This window comes from Mobula hypostoma, chromosome 23 (genome assembly GCF_963921235.1).
Source record: "Mobula hypostoma chromosome 23, sMobHyp1.1, whole genome shotgun sequence".
In the NCBI taxonomy this organism is placed as follows: Eukaryota; Metazoa; Chordata; class Chondrichthyes; order Myliobatiformes; family Myliobatidae; genus Mobula; species Mobula hypostoma.
The window spans coordinates 49,448-66,089 of record NC_086119.1 but is presented as its reverse complement, the minus strand read 5'-3'; the positions used below and the strand labels follow the sequence as shown (position 1 = coordinate 66,089).

General features: G+C 42.8%; 1 protein-coding gene across 2 annotated transcripts in view; it reads left to right on the top strand.

The window, feature by feature from the left end:
- LOC134337106 (integrin alpha-E-like) overlaps positions 1-16,642 on the top strand; it is a 296,891-nt gene that overhangs the window by 262,343 nt on the left and 17,906 nt on the right. For both annotated transcript variants that reach the window (XM_063031953.1, XM_063031952.1), the window contains 3 exons: positions 12,509-12,583; positions 14,036-14,143; positions 15,274-15,378. In XM_063031953.1, coding sequence (XP_062888023.1) covers positions 12,509-12,583; positions 14,036-14,143; positions 15,274-15,378 — 288 coding nt within the window. The remainder of the gene's footprint in view (positions 1-12,508; positions 12,584-14,035; positions 14,144-15,273; positions 15,379-16,642) is intronic.

Sequence of the window (16,642 nt, the reverse complement as noted above, 5' to 3'; positions counted from 1 at the left end):
GATATCCTGGTAAACGTGGCACTGGTCATTGGGAATAAGAAATCAGTCCGTGAACAGCACCTTCTCTCTAGAAGCTTGTCCTCCTCTTGACTGCTCTGGGTAGTTTCAGAAAGAGCAATTTTCTTGGTAAATGGGGGTAAGGTGTGATGAGGATATTGTATAAAGGAGTTGCCTGTAACTAAGTATTAAGGTATTCCCTCAGACCCTGCAGGAGAAATTGCAGTGGCCCTATGTGAATATGCAGAGATATTTAAATCATCCTTAGTGACAGGTGAGGTACCAGAGGATTAGAGGATAGCTAATGTTGCTCTACTGTTTAAGAAAGGAAAGGTACGTCGCATCTGGAGTTTCTCCGGTTAGTGGACGATTTCCCTCCACGTCTCTCTGACGTATGGGGAATCGTGTACGAAGCAAGTTACAGCAGTGGTGTGCCATTGCCTTCTGCCGGGTGACTTTCCAAAGAGATCACCAGTTCGTAACCGATGGAAAGCATGCAGGGGAGCCGGCTGGCTGGATTCAAACCCGGGACCTTTTGTCCCGAAGTCCAACACTGATACCACTACACCACCAGCTGGGTCCTGTTTAAGAAAGGGTCTAAAAATAAACCAGGTTGGAGGAACAACACCTTATATTCTATCTGGGTAGCCTCCAACCTGATGGCATGAACATTGATTTCTCAAACTTCTGGTAATGCCCTCCCCCATCCTTTTTTCCCTCTCTCACCTTATCTCCTTGCCCGCCCATCACCTCCCTATAGTGCTCCTCCCTCCTTTTCTTTCTTCCATGGCCTTCTATACTCTTCTATCAGACTCCCCCTTCTCCAGTCCTGTATCTCTTTCATCCAGCAATTTCCCAGCATTTTACTTCATCCCTTCCCCTCCCGATTTCACCTACCACCTTGTATCTCTCCCTCCCCTCCCACCAACTTTTAAATCTACTCCTCAGCTTTTCTCCCTAGTCCTGCTGAAGGATATCATCCCAAAACGCTGACTGTACTCTTTTCCATAGATAATGCCTGGCCTGCTGAGTTCCTCCAGCATTTTGTGCATATTGCTTGGATTTCCGGCATCTGAAGATTTTCTCTTGTTTGGAATTATAGGCTGGTGAACCTGATATCAGTTGTGGGAAAATTATTTTCAGGTATTCTAAGGGAGCAGATATGTGAGTATTTGGATAGACATTAATTAAGGATAGTCAGCGTGGCTTTGTGCATGTCTAACAAATCTTATAGTTCAAGGAGGTTACGAGGAATGTTTATGAAGGCAAGGCAATGGACATTGTCTACATGGACTTTAGCAAGGCATTTGACAAGGTCCCACAAGGGAGTTTAGTCAAGAAGGTTCAATCACTTGGCATTCAAGATGACATAATAAATTGGATTAAACATGGGAGAAACCAGAGAGTGGTAGTAGAAGGTTGCCTCTCTGACTGGAGGCTTGTGACTAGTGAATAGCACAGGGGTCTGTGCTGGATCCTGTGTTGTCTGTCATCTATATCAACAATCTGGATGATAATGTAGATAAGTGGATCAGTAAATTTGTGGATGACACCAAGATTAGGGGCTGTAATGGACAGCGGAGAATAGCTTGCCGAGGGATCTGCCCATCTAAACATGGACTGAAAAATGGCAGATGGATGGCTATGCACTTCGGTTGGACCAACCAGAGTAGGTCTTACACGTGAACACTAGAGCACTGAAGAGTGCGGTGGAACACAGGGATCTGGGATTACAGGTCCATAATTCATTGAAAGTGGTGTCACAGGTAGATAGGTTTGTTAAGAAAGGTTTTGGCACATTGCACTTCATAAATCAATGTACTGAGTATAGGATGGGATGTTATGTTGAAGTGTATAAGACATTGATGAGGCCTAATTTGGAGTATTGTGTGCAGTTTTTTTTGTCACCTACCTTCAAGAAATATGCAAATAAGTTGGAAAGAGTATAGAGAAAATTTACAAGGATGTTGCTGAGTCTATAGGACCTGAGTTATAAGGAAAGACCATAAGATATAGGAACAGAAGTAGGCCATTTGGCCGATCAAGCCTGCTCTGCTATTCAATCATGGGCTGATCCAATTCTTCCAGTGGTCCCCACTCCCCTGCTTTCACCCCATACCCTTTGATACCCCAGCTAATCAAGAATTTATCTATCTTTGCCTTAAGTACACCCAATGACTTGGCCTCGATAGCCACTCATGGCAACAAGTTCCACAGATTTACCAGCCTCTGACTAAAGTAGTTTCTCTGCATCTCAGTTCTAAAGAAAGAAATTAGAAAAGCTAAAAGAAGATACGAGGCTGCTTTGGCAAGTAAGGTGAAAATAAATCCAAAGGGTTTCTACAGTTATATTAATAGCAAAAGGATAGTGAGGGATAAAATTGGTCCCTTAGAGAATCAGAGTGGATGGATATGTGTGGAGCCAAAAGAGATGGGGGAGATTTTGAACAATTTCTTTTCTTCGGTATTCACTAACGAGAAGGATATTGAATTGTGTAAGGTAAAAGAAACAAGAAGGATAGTTATGGAAAGCATGATGATTAAAGAAGAGGAATTACTGGCACTTTTAAGGAATATAAAAGTGGATAAGTCTCTGGGTCCGGACAAGATATTCCCTAGGACCTTGAGGGAAGTTAGTGTGGAAATAGCAGGGGCTCTGACAGAAATATTTCAAATGTCATTAGAAACGGGGATGGTGCCGGAGGATTGGCGTATTGCTCATGTTGTTGCATTGTTTAAAAAGGGTTCTAAGAGTAAACCTAGCAATCATCGGCCTGTGAGTTTGACGTCAGTGTGGGTAAATTGATGGAAAGTATTCTCAGAGATGATGTATATAATTATCTGGATAGACAGGGTCTGATTAGGAACAGTCAACATGGATTTGTGCATGGAAGGTCGTGTTTGACAAATCTTATTGAATTTTTTGATGAGGTTACTAAGAAAGTTGACGAGGGTAAAGCGATGGATGTTGTCTATATGGACTTCAGTAAGGTGTTTGACAAGGTTCCACACGGAAGGTTAGTTAGGAAGGTTCAATTGTTATGCATTAATATCAAAGTAGTAAAATTGATTCAGCAGTGGCTGGATGGAGGACGCCAGAGAGTAGTGGTGGATAACTGTTTGTCAGATTGGAGGCCAGTGACTAGTGGTGTGCCTCAGGGATCTATACTGGGTCCAATGTTGTTTGTCATATATATTAATGATCTGGATGATGGGGTGGTAAATTGGATTAGTAAGTAGCAGATGATACTAAGTTAGGTGGAGTTGTGGATAATGAAGTAGGTTTTCAAAGCTTGAAGAGAGATTTAGGCCAGTTAGAAGAGTGGGCTAAAAGATGGCAGATGGATTTTAATGCTGATAAATATGGGGTGCTACATTTTGGTAGGACTAACCAAAATAGGACATACATGGTAAATGGTAGGGCATTGAAGAATGCAGTAGAACAGAGGGGTCTAGGAATAATGGTGCATAGTTCATTGAAGGTGGAATCTCACGTGGATAGGGTGGTGAAGAAAGCTTTTGGTATGCTGGCCTTTATAAGTCAGAACACTGAGTACAGGAGTTGGGATGTAATGTTGAAATTGTACAAGGCACTGGTGAGGCCAAATTTGGAGCATTGTGTACAGTTCTGGTCACCGAATTATGGGTTAAATCTGGAACACACTCTCTGAGAAAGTAGTGGAAGCACTCTCTCACAACATTGAATAAGTATTTTGAATTAGCACAGCTTTAAAGACTATGGACCAAGTGCTGCTAAATGGGATCAGTATAGCCAAGTATTTGGTTGTCTGCACAAGCATGCTGGGCAAATGTCCTGTTTCTGTGCTGTATGACTTTAGACATATAGTCACAGAGCACTGCAGCACAGAGAAAGACTTTTCAGAACATCCAGTCTGGGCCAAACTATTATTTTGATAGTCCCATCAACCAACTCAAAGACATGTCTCATCATACCCCTCCCACCCAAGTACTTATACAAACTTCTCTTAAATGTTGCAATCGAATACACATCCATCATTTCTGCTGGCAGCTTGTTAAATACTCTCACTACCCTGTGAGTGACGAAGCTCCCCCTCAGGTGCCCCTTAAATATTTCACCTTTGACCCTTACCCTGTGGCTTCTAGTTCTAGTCTCACCCTCTTTAGCGAAAAAAGCCTGCTTGCTTTTACCCTTTCTTTACCTCTCATAATTTTGTATAGCTCTATCAAACATCCCTCATTTCTCATGTCCTCCAGGAAAAGAAGTCCTAAGCTATTCAACCTTTCCCTGTAACTCAAGTCCTCATGTCCCAGCAACATAGGAGCCATCTGGCCCATCAAGTCTGCTCTGCCATTCAATCATGGCTGATCCTTTTTTAAAAATCTCCTCTTCAACCCCAGTTCCCAGCCTTCTTCCCTTAACCTTTGATGCCATGTCCAATCAAGAACCTATCAATCTCTGCCTTAAATACACGCAATGACCTGGCCTCCACAGCTGCATGTGGCAACAAATTCCACAAATTCACCACCATTCGGCTAAAGAAATTTCTCCACATCTGTTTTGAAAGGACGTCCCTCTATCCTCAGGCTCTGCCCTTTTGCCCTAGACTCCCACCATGGGAAACATCCTTTCCACATTTATTCTGTCTAGTCCTTTCAATGTTTGAAAGGTTTCAATGCGATTCCCCCTTGTCCTTCTGAATTCCAGTGAGTACAGACCCAGAACATCAAATGTTCCTTGTATAATAACCCTTTCATTCACGGAATCAGCCTTGTGAACCTCCTCTGGACCCTCTCCAATACCATCACATCATTTCGAAGATGAGAGGCCCCAAAACTGTTCACACTACTCAAGCTGAGGCCTCACCAGTGCCTTATAACAGCGGTCCCCAACCACCGGGCCGCAAAGCATGTGCTACCGGGCCGCAAGGAAACAATATAATTTGGTGATATGAGTCAGCTGCACCTTTCCTCATTCCCTGTCACGGCCACTGTTGAGCTTGAACGCAGGCGAGGCCATTACGCACGCGTCATCCATGTCAGCACGGGAAGGAGATCAACTCCTCAAGCTTGCAAATGATGGCGGGCTGAAAAGTATGTTTGACATAACATCTCTGCCAGCATTCCGGATCAAAGTCAAGGCTAAATCTCCTGAGATAGCCACAAAAGCACTGAAAACGTTGCTTCCATTTCTAACATATCTCGGCAATGAATGCAACGAAAACTAAATTGTGGAATAGACTGGACATAAGGAACCCCCTTCGAGTATCGCTGTCTCCTATCACCCCTTGATGGGACTGTCTTGTTGCAGGAAAACAAGCCCAGGGCTCCCACTGATTCAGTGATATTGGTGTGTTGCAATGATTTTATATGTTCATATTGGGAAAATATGTGCTGTGTGTTTAATATCCAAACGTTATATAATTACTTAAAATGTAATGATGCTATTGACTTATAAGTGACTGATATAACCATATAACAATTACAGCATGGAAACAGGCCATCTCTGCCCTTCTAGTCCGTGCCAAACGCTTACTCTCACCTAGTCCCACCGACCTGCATTCAGCCCATAGCCCTCCATTCCTTTCTTGTCCATATACCTATCCAATTTTTCTCAAAATGATGATATCGAACCTGCCTCTACCACTTCTACTGGAAGTTTGTTCAACACTTACTTCAAGCTCCCCTGATAATTGACCTATCACTATATTCATGCGAGGAAAATATGCGCTGTGTGTTTAATATTAAATTCGTTAGATAAACCCTTTTAGAAACAAAATTGAGTGTATTAGCCACTGATTACCGATAATCCGGTCGTGATTAACACCACCCGCCCCGAACAGAATCGCCAAAAACGATTTGTAGGAAAAAATCGGCACGTACACACAGGCACACTGGTGCCCATGCAAGGCTTCATGGTCATTGTAGTCTTTCTGGGGGTAAACACAACGTATTTGACTGCTATTATTGTCCGTTGGCAACCCTACCCCGCCCCCCCACCCCGGGTCGGCTGGTCCGCAAGAATATTGTCAATCATAAACCGGTCTGCAGTGCAAAAAAGGTTGGGGACCCCTGCCTTATAAAGCCTCAGCATCACATCCTTGCTCTAGTATTCTAGACTTCAAAATGAATGCTAACATGGCATTTGCCTTCCTCACCACCGACTCAACCTGGAAGTTAACCTTCAGCATGTTCTGCACAAGGACTCCCAAATCCCTCTGCATCTCAGATTCCTGGATTTCTCCCTGTTTAGAAAATAGTTTACACATTTATTTCTACTACCAAAGTTCATGACCATGCATTTTTCAACATTGTATTTCATTTTGTCACTTTCTTGCCCATTCTCCTAATCTGCCTAAGTCCTTCTGCATCCTGCCTGTTTCCTCAACACAACTGCCCCTCCACCAGTCTTTGTATTATCTGCAAACTTGGCAACAAATGCACCTCTCTTTCATCTAAAGCATTTATATACAGCACAAAAAGAAGTTGTCCCAACACTGGTCCCAGCGGAACACCACTAGTCACTGGCAGCCAACTAGAAAAGGGTCCTTTTATTCCCACTCAGTCTCCAACCAATCAGTCAATGCTCTAACCATGTTAGTAACTTCCCTGTAATACTATGGGCTCTTAACTTGGTAAGCAGCCTCATGTGTGGCACCTTGTCAAAGACCTTCTGATACTCCAAATATACAACATCCACTGCATCCTTTTTATCTATCCTACTTGTGATCTCCTCAGAGAATTCCAACAGGTTCATCAGGCAGGATTTTCCCTGAAGGAAGCCATGCGGACTTTGTCCTATCTTGTCCTGAGTCACCAAGTACTCCATCACCTCAGCCTTAACAATTGACTCCAACATCTTCCCAACCACTGAGGTCAGGCTAACTGGTCTATAATTTCCTTTCTGCTGCCTTCCTCCTTTCTTAAAGAGTGGAGTGACATTTGCAATTTTGCAGTCCTCTGGCACCATGCCAGAGTCCAATGATTTTTGAAAGATCATTTCTAGTGCCACCACAATATTAAGACTACCTCTTTCAGAATCCTAGAGTGCAGTTCCTCTGGTCCGGGTCTTTCAGCTTTTTGAGCACCTTCTCTCCTGTAATAGTAACTGCACCCACTTCTCTTCCTTCACACATTACAACATCAGGCATACTGCTAGTGTCTTCCACAGTGAAGACTGATGCAAAATACTTATTTATTTCATCAGCCATCTTCTTGTCCCCCAATATTATTTCTCCTGCTCATTTTCTAGCGGTTCTTTTACTATCCACTTTGATATTTTCTAGCTTGTTTTCATATTTCATCTTTTCCCTTCTAATGATTTTTTTAGTTGTTCTCTGCAGCTTTTTCAATACTTCTCAATCCTCTATCTTCCCACTAATTTTTGCTTTGTTATATGCCTTTTCCTTTGCTTTTACAATGGCTTTGACATCCCTTGTCAGCCATAGTTGTACTATTTAACCATTTGAGTATTTCTTCATTTTTGGAATACACATGTTCTGCAGCTTCCTCATTTTTCCCAGAACTGCACATCATTGCTGCTCTGCTGACACCCTGCCAGCAGCTTCTTCCAATTTACTTTGGCCAACTCCTCTTTCATTCCACTAATTTCCCTTACTCCACTGAAATACTGCTACATCAGACTTTACTTTCTCCTATCAAATTTCAAGTTAAACTCAACCATATTGTGATCACTGGTTCCTAACGGTTCTTTTACCTTAAGCTCCCTAACTGCCTCCGGTTCATTACATAACACCCAATCCAGTATAGCTGATCCCTCCAGTAGGCCCAACGACAAACTGCTCTAAAAAGCTATACTTTAGCCATTCAACAAACTCACTCTTTTGAGATCCATTACCAACCTGATTTCCCCCCCAGTCAAACTGCATGTTAAAATCTCCCATAACTACCATAGCATTGCACTTTTGACTCACCTTTTCTATTTCCTGTTGTAACCTGTGGTCCATCTCCAGCCACTGTTGGGAGACCTGAATATAACTGCCATCAATGTCCTTTTACCTTGCAGCTTCTTAACTCAACCTGCAAGGATTCAACATCTTAGAAACATAGAAACATAGAAAATAGGTGCAGGAGTAGGCCATTCGGCCCTTTGAGCCTGCACCGCCATTTATTATGATCATGGCTGATCATCCAACTCAGAACCCAGCCTTCCCTCCATACCCCCTGACCCCTGTAGCCACAAGGGCCATATCTAACTTCCTTTTAAACATAGCTAATGAACTGGCCTCAACAGTTTGCTGTGGCAGAGAATTCCACAGATTCACCACTCTCTGTGTGAAGAAGTTTTTCCTAACCTCGGTCCTAAAAGGCTTCCCCTCTATCCTCAAACTGTGACCCCTCGTTCTAGACCTCCCCAACATCGGGAACAATCTTCCCGCATCTAGCCTGTCCAATCCCTTTAGGATCTTATACGTTTCAATCAGATCCCCCCTCAATCTTCTAAATTCCAACGAGTACAAGCCCAGTTCATCCAGTCTTTCTTCATATGAAAGACCTGCCATCCCAGGAATCAATCTGGTGAACCTTCTTTGTACTCCCTCTATGGCAAAGATGTCTTTCCTCAGATTAGGGGACCAAAACTGCACACAATACTCCAGGTGTGGTCTCACCAAGGCCTTGTACAACTGCAGTAGTACCTCCCTGCTCCTGTACTCGAATCCTCTCGCTATAAATGCCAGCATACCGTTCGCCTTTTTCACCGCCTGCTGTACCTGCATGCCCACTTTCAATGACTGGTGTATAATGACACCCAGGTCTCGTTGCACCTCCCCTTTTCCTAATCGGCCACCATTCAGATAATAATCTGTTTTCCTATTTTTGCCACCAAAGTGGATAACTTCACATTTATCCACATTAAATTGCATCTGCCATGAGTTTGCCCACTCACCCAACCTATCCAAGTCACCCTGCATCCTCTTAGCATCCTCCTCACTGCTAACACTGCCACCCAGCTTTGTGTCATCCGCAAACTTGGAGATGCTGCATTTAATTCCCTCATCCAAGTCATTAATATATATTGTAAACAACTGGGGTCCCAGCACTGAGCCTTGCGGTACCCCACTAGTCACCGCCTGCCATTCTGAAAAGGTCCCGTTTATTCCCACTCTTTGCTTCCTGTCTGCTAACCAATTCTCCACCCACACCAATACCTTACCCCCAATACCGTGTGCTTTAAGTTTGCACACTAATCTCCTATGTGGGACCTTGTCAAAAGCCTTTTGAAAATCCAAATATTCCACATCCATTGGTTCTCCCCTATCCACTCTACTAGTTACATCCTCAAAAAATTCTATGAGATTCGTCAGACATGATTTTCCTTTCACAAATCCATGCTGACTTTGTCCGATCATTTCACCGCTTTCCAAATGTGCTGTTATCACATCCTTGATAACTGACTCCAGCAGTTTCCCCACCACCGACGTTAGGCTAACCGGCCTATAATTCCCCGGTTTCTCTCTCCCTCCTTTTTTAAAAAGTGGGGTTACATTAGCCACCCTCCAATCCTCAGGAATTAGTCCAGAATCTAACGAGTTTTGAAAAATTATCACTAATGCATCCACTATTTCTTGGGCCACTTCCTTAAGCACTCTGGGATGCAGACCATCTGGCCCTGGGGATTTATCTGCCTTCAATCCCTTCAATTTACCTAACACCACTTCCCTACTAACATGTATTTCGCTCAGTTCCTCCATCTCACTGGACCCTCTGTCCCTTACTATTTCTGGAAGATTATTTATGTCCTCCTTAGTGAAGACAGAACCAAAGTAATTATTCAATTGGTCTGCCATGTCCTTGCTCCCCATAATCAATTCACCTGTTTCTGTTTGCAGGGGACCTACATTTGTCTTTATCAGTCTTTTCCTTTTTACATATCTATAAAAGCTTTTACAGTCCGTTTTTATGTTCTCTGCCAGTTTTCTCTCATAATCTTTTTTCCCCTTCCTAATTAAGCCCTTTGTCCTCCTCTGCTGAACTCTGAATTTCTCCCAGTCCTCAGGTGAGCCACTTTCTCTGGCTAATTTGTATGCTACTTCTTTGGAATTGATACTATCCCTAATTTCTCTTGTCAGCCACGGGTGCACTACCTTCCTTGATTTATTCTTTTGCCAAACTGGGATGAACAATTGTTGTAGTTCATCCATGCAACCTTTAAATGCCTGCCATTGCATATCCACCGTCAATCCTTGAAGTGTCATTTGCCAGTCTATCTTAGCTAATTCATGTCTCATACCTTCAAAGTTACCCCTCTTTAAGTTCAGAACCTTTGTTTCTGAATTAACTACGTCACTCTCCATGTTAATGAAGAATTCCACCATATTATGGTCACTCTTACCCAAGGGGCCTCTCACGACAAGATCGCTAATTAACCCTTCCTCATTGCTCAAAACCCAGTCCAGAATAGCCTGCTCTCTAGTCGGTTCCTCGACATGTTGGTTCAAAAAACCATCCCGCATACATTCCAAGAAATCCTCATCTTCTGATCTTATGTCTTATCCTTCTACTGATTTGATGCCATTCTTTATCAGAAGAACCACACCACCCCCTCTGCCTGCCTTCCTATTCCTCTGATAATGTGTAACCTTGGAAAATCAGCTCCCAACTACAATCATCCTTCAGTCATGATTCAGTGATGGCCACAACATCATACCTGGCAATCTGTAATAGTGCAACAAAATCATCTGTCTTTTTTCTTATACTACACACACTTAGATACAGCACCTTGAGTACTGTATTTGCTCTCCTTTCTGATTCTGCATCCCTAATGATTTGATACTCAGCTTGTTGGCCGCTACTATATCCCATTACCTGTTTGCCCTTCCTGACAATCTGACAGCATGCTATCTTTTCTTTTTTACTATCTGTCCTATCCTGAGTCTCCTCACTCCAGTTCCCAACCTCCTGCCAAGTTGGTTTAAACCTTTCCCAACGGCTCTAACAAAACTGCCCACAAGAATATTGGTCCCCCTTGGGTTCAGGTGCAACCCGTCACTTGTGAACAGATCTTAACTCCCCAGAAGAGATCCCAATGATCCAAGAACCTAGAGCCCTGCCCCCTGCACCAGCTTCTCAGCCACACATTAATCTGCCAAATCATCCTGTTTCTACCTTCACTGGTGCGTGGCACAGGCAGCAATCCAGAAATTACTACCCGGGAGGTCCTGCTTCTTAGCTTTCTACCTTGCTCTCTAAAATATCTTTTCAGGACCTCATTGCTTTTCCTTCCTATGTCAACCAAGACATCTGGCTGCTCCCCCTCCCTCTCCAAAGTGTTGTGGACACGATCTGAGACATCCCTGTCCCTGGAACCTGGGAGGCAACATACCATCCGGGTGTCCCGGTCACGTCCACAGAATCTCCTGTCTGTTCCCCTCACTATCAAGTCCCTATCACTACCGCTCCCTTCTCTCTCTTTCCCTTCTGCACCATAGGCCCTTGCTTACTGCCTGTAACCCGGTTGCCATGGCATTCTCCCAGGAGGTCATCCCCCACAAAAGTATCCAAAGTGGTATACTTGCTTTTGAGGAGAATGGCCACAGAGGTGCTCTGCTGTCACTGCACATTTCCACTTCTCCTGACAGTCACCCAGCTGCTCGCTTCCTGTAACTCGAGGTGACTACTTTCCTGTAACTTTGATCAATTATATCCTCGCTCGCCCGTACAAATCAAAAGTCATTCAGTTGCTGCTCCAGATCTTCAAGGAGCTGCAGCCGGATGCACTTCACCTAGATGTAGTTCCCCAGGAGACTCCGGGTCTCCCAAGACTCCAACATCTGGCACAAAGAACACACCACGGTCATTTAAATGGTACAGTAAGAGAGGGAAAAAAGATTAGGAAAACTAAACAGACTCTTTGCACAGAGTTGACACCTCTTCCAAGTCAAAGCCTCCCTTGAATCAAAGCCTGTCACTTCTACTTTCGCCGCTGGCCTACTCCCGACAATGGCCACTCCATTTATCCCTTCTGTGCTTTTATTAGTTCGTAGAGCTCTGCTGATGCCATTGATAGGCCATGTACAATAGGCCAACATCCTTATAAATTGTCTGTGTACTCTTTCAATCTTATTGATACCTTTTCTGTAGGTAGGTGATTAGAACTGCACACAATACCCTGAATTACACCTCACCAGCATCTTCTGCAACTTCAACATAACATTCCAACTCCTGTACTCAATACTTTGAAGACCAATATGCAAAAAGCTCTCCTTATGACCCTATCTATCTGTGACACCGCTATAAAGGAATTATGGACCTGTATTGTCAAATCATTTTGTTCTACATTGTTTATATCTCTTTTGCTGGTCTAATTCCTTAGTCCAGCTCTCTGGCAGTGTCTTCACTAGAAGAGCAGCAACAGTTAAATAAAGCAGTCAGCTTCAAGGGTTGTTAGGGATGGCAATAAGATTGAGAAAAATGAATTAAAAAATTGAGTCATGAATTTGCACTATAGTTTGTTATCTGATGGCAAATATGACTGAATACCTAGAACCTAAACAATCTGATCTTTTCACAGGGAAGTTTGAAAGATTGTTGGAAAACACAGAACATCCTAAAGAGCAACATGAGAGAGCAAGAAGCATATAAATGGGTATTTTAAAATTTGTTTGTCTTATTACTTACATGTTAAATCCACTGTTCAACTAATAAAATAATATTGACAATGTCAGCCAATAGAAACTTCCTAAATCACAGCAAAGCATCCTAACCAGCATAAAACAAAAACAACAGGAATTCTGCAGATGCTGAAAATTCAAGCAACACACAAAAAAGTTGCTGGTGAATGCAGCAGGCCAAGCAGCATCTGTAGGAAGAGGTACAGTCGACGTTTCAGGCTGAGACCCTTCGTCAGGACTAACTGAAGGAAGAGTTAGTAAGAGATTTGAAAGTGGGAGGGGGAGGGGGAGATCCAAAATGATAGGAGAAGACAGGAGGGGGAGGGATGGAGCCAAGAGCTGGACAGGTGATTGGCAAAAGGGATACGAGAGGATCATGGGACATCCCTCCCCCTCCTGTCTTCTCCTATCATTTTGGATCTCCCCCTCCCCCTCCCACTTTCAAATCTCTTACTAACTCTTCCTTCAGTTAGTCCTGACGAAGGGTCTCAGCCTGAAACGTCGACTGCACCTCTTCCTATAGATGCTGCCTGGCCTGCTGCATTCACCAGCAACTTTGATGTGTGTTGCCAGCATAAAACAATGTGTCCCTGCTGAGATGCAGGACCGTCTGTCCACTGGGGTGACATGCTGATTGCACATTGATCCTGCAAAAAGCACTCCAACCATGTTACAGAAAATTTGCATGTAATATAAACCAATATCTGCTGATCTCTGCCTGAGACATCTGTATGACTGAGAAAATATGTCTGTATGACTGGGTAATATGGTGAAGCCCACTGAAGTGTTGATGCAGAATTGATCTCACCCAGGCAGACTTGTTTTGCATCTCCATGTTTGATTTTTTTTAATATCCCCAACTTCAGGATTGTAGTTGGTAACACAAGTATCTGATTCAAAATTTGTCTATTATTGCTGAATTGTACGAATGATACAAAGTAAAACTTCTCCCTCGAGTTCAGTTGTTCAAAAGAAAAGTTTGTAAGATGACAGAGGTTGAGAAGGTGGGCGAGGCAAAAGGGTGTGGACAAGAGAAGGGGAGAACTGATGGAACTATACTGAGTGCTGCAATCTTTTAAAATATCCCACAACTATAAATGACCATGAAGCTTACAGTTTAATGTAAGCCACCAAAATGGCTCAGTTTGTCTTGGAAAAGGAAATCTGCCTATATGCAACTCCAACCCCAAACTAATTATGTTGATAATTCTCTTGAAGGAATCCAACAATGCTTTCAGCTGAATCAAGTTATTAATCTACAATTCCCAAACAAATTTCTGAGAGCACTCACTCACATAGACACAACAGTTCTATTTGGTTGACTACAAACCACTCACAAATAACTCTAGTTGAATAGCTGATGGGGGCATCATTTTGACATTAATGTGAATTTATGCATTACATGTTCATACATTGATTTCCCTTAGGATTGTGACATGGAAGGATGTGAATGCCAATATTTTGAGTGCATGCTCAAAGACTCAAACCAAAATATCACTGTAACAGCAAATTTAGCAATGAACAATTTAAAACAGGTAAAATTTGTTTAACATCTATTAAGAATTTTATTTATTTTCAAGTACTTAAACCCATATTTCCTTACCTCAACTTCGCAATGATTCTATATATCAAGTACTATGTGTTCAGCCTTTTACACAGGTTTTGCCCCCTGATATGGGGTTGAATACTGGACACTAGTATTGTTTACCGTGCAGAGTACTCTGCTACAAGTTTCTTATGCTAGGTCTTCTGGGAAAGGCATCTAATGTTAAGAGTTCTGGTGCACAGTTCCAGTATTGGGGCATGTGGCACCCATTCATGGGCATCTCTAGTGCAAGTATTCAGTGCTGAGTCTGACTGGGCATGTTCCCAATTTTAGGATTTTGTCAGGGTGCTGGAGCAGGGATTCAATCGTGGACCTAGTACAGAGCACACAGTGATATTAATTGAGTAACAAATCCCAAGGGTAAGGGTAAGGGTAAGGGTAAGGGTTAGGGTCCACATCAAAGTTCAGGCAGAGATCAAAACATCCAGAGAAATCCAAAAACCAGAATCAGGAAACAGGTAGAGTCAATATTCAGACAGAGTTCAGATACAGATGCCAGGAAAACTCACTGGTACAATCTAACAACAAACAGCTGAAAACAGAGAACTGAAATACACTGAGCAATAAACAGAGAGGCAGATGATAGGTGGAGCACAATGAGACCCAGGTGGCAGCAATACAGGTAATAATGAGAAACAGATGAGAGACAGAGTACTCAGTAATACAGGGGCTGGAGTAGAACAGGAGTGGGGACAGGAACACATGGCAATAGAAAACCACAGACTGACAGCTAGGGGAAAACACACAAAAAGACAGAGTTGAACTAGAGGTACTGAGAGATATCTAGTACAGGTGTTCTATTTTAGGATCTCTAATGCAGGTGAGGTCTTAAGTGAAGATAACTAATGTTAGATATTTTGGTCACTAGGCAATAAGAAAATCATTTATGTACTTTCAGAGCTTGGTTTGCTATCTATTCTTTGATGAATCAGCCATTTAAATCCAGCCTCATGAATGTCAAGTTAATTTTAATTTTTAGGTTCTGTAAAATCATATTTTAAGTTTCATAAGTTTTGTGTTTTAATAACTTTATCTTCCCTAATTCCCCATCCCCAACAGCTTGTAAAGAACAGGGCTGATATTGTGGTCTCAGGAAATGTTGTATTTGATGGAAAATTATATCAGGAAACATCTGAAGCTGAAAACCAAGGTCACAACGTTAAGGTAAAACAAAAAAAAATCTGTCTTCACAAACCTCTGTTCAAATGCAAACCACAAAAGCAACAAAAATCTTCCTGTCCCCCATCCAACCCTACACTAAATATCTCCATCTACTCACCTCAAACCATATCTATTTGTACTCCGACCCCAGCCCCTCCCAACCTAAACTCCACAACAAGAATGTGGCACAGGATCATTTCCACAGACCTGTTTCACTTATCACCAAAATTAGGCATCATGAGCAAGACACAAGAGATTCTGCAGATGCTAACACAAACAAAATGCTGGAGGAACTCAACAGGTCAGGAGGCATCTATAGAGAGGAATATCCAGGCGATGTTTTGGGATGAGATTCTTCGTTAGGTCTGGAAAAGAAGGGGGAACAAACTAAGTGCTAGCTTTGTCCCCCAATATTTTGTGCACATTAATTATGATGGAAAGGTCAAATTCACCAGTTTCATATTTCAATAAAGTCCTAACCTATACAACTATTCCATATAACTAAGGCACTCGTTCCAGCAACGTCTTTGTAAATTTTCTCTGCACTCTTTCTATCTTATTGCAATCTTTACTATAGCTTAATGACCAAAATTGCACACAATGCTCCAAATTATGCCTCAGCATATTCCTATACAACTTCAATATAACATCCCAACTCCTGTACTCAAAATTCTGAAATATGAAGGCCAATGTGCCAAAAACTCCTTTATGACCCTATCTACCTATGACATCACTTTCTGTATTCACAGATCCTTTTCTCCTACCACACTCCTCAGTGCCCTCCCATTCTCTGTGTAAGCCCTATCCTGGTTTGTCCGCCCAAAGTGCAATATCCCAAAGTGTAAAGAATGGACAACAGTTAAACGTGGGAACCCCAAAGTCCCCCCAGCTTCCCCCTCCCACGCGTAAGCGGCAGCAACGGAACGATCTCCCTTCCCCCCAGCAAAAAAAGCGCACCCGCTACCGAGCACAAGTGTGAGCTAGGCGATAGTAAAGACACAAACTTGCAGTTACCCTAAAGACTATTGCATTTCATCCGGCATTCGACAAACCACAGGTTCTCTCTTGGTGTCCCCCATTTTCACAGCGAGCAGGAGACATAACAACAAAGGGGAAAGAAAACAATAAACGTTAGGCCAAACGGGGCCAGTAACTAAAAGTCTCAAATGGAAAAATGAAGCCTACACTGTGGCTGAAAAGAACAATTAAATTTAAAATGAGCACTGCTAGTCTTCAGAGTCAGTTGACTCGACGGTCCAATTTCTCA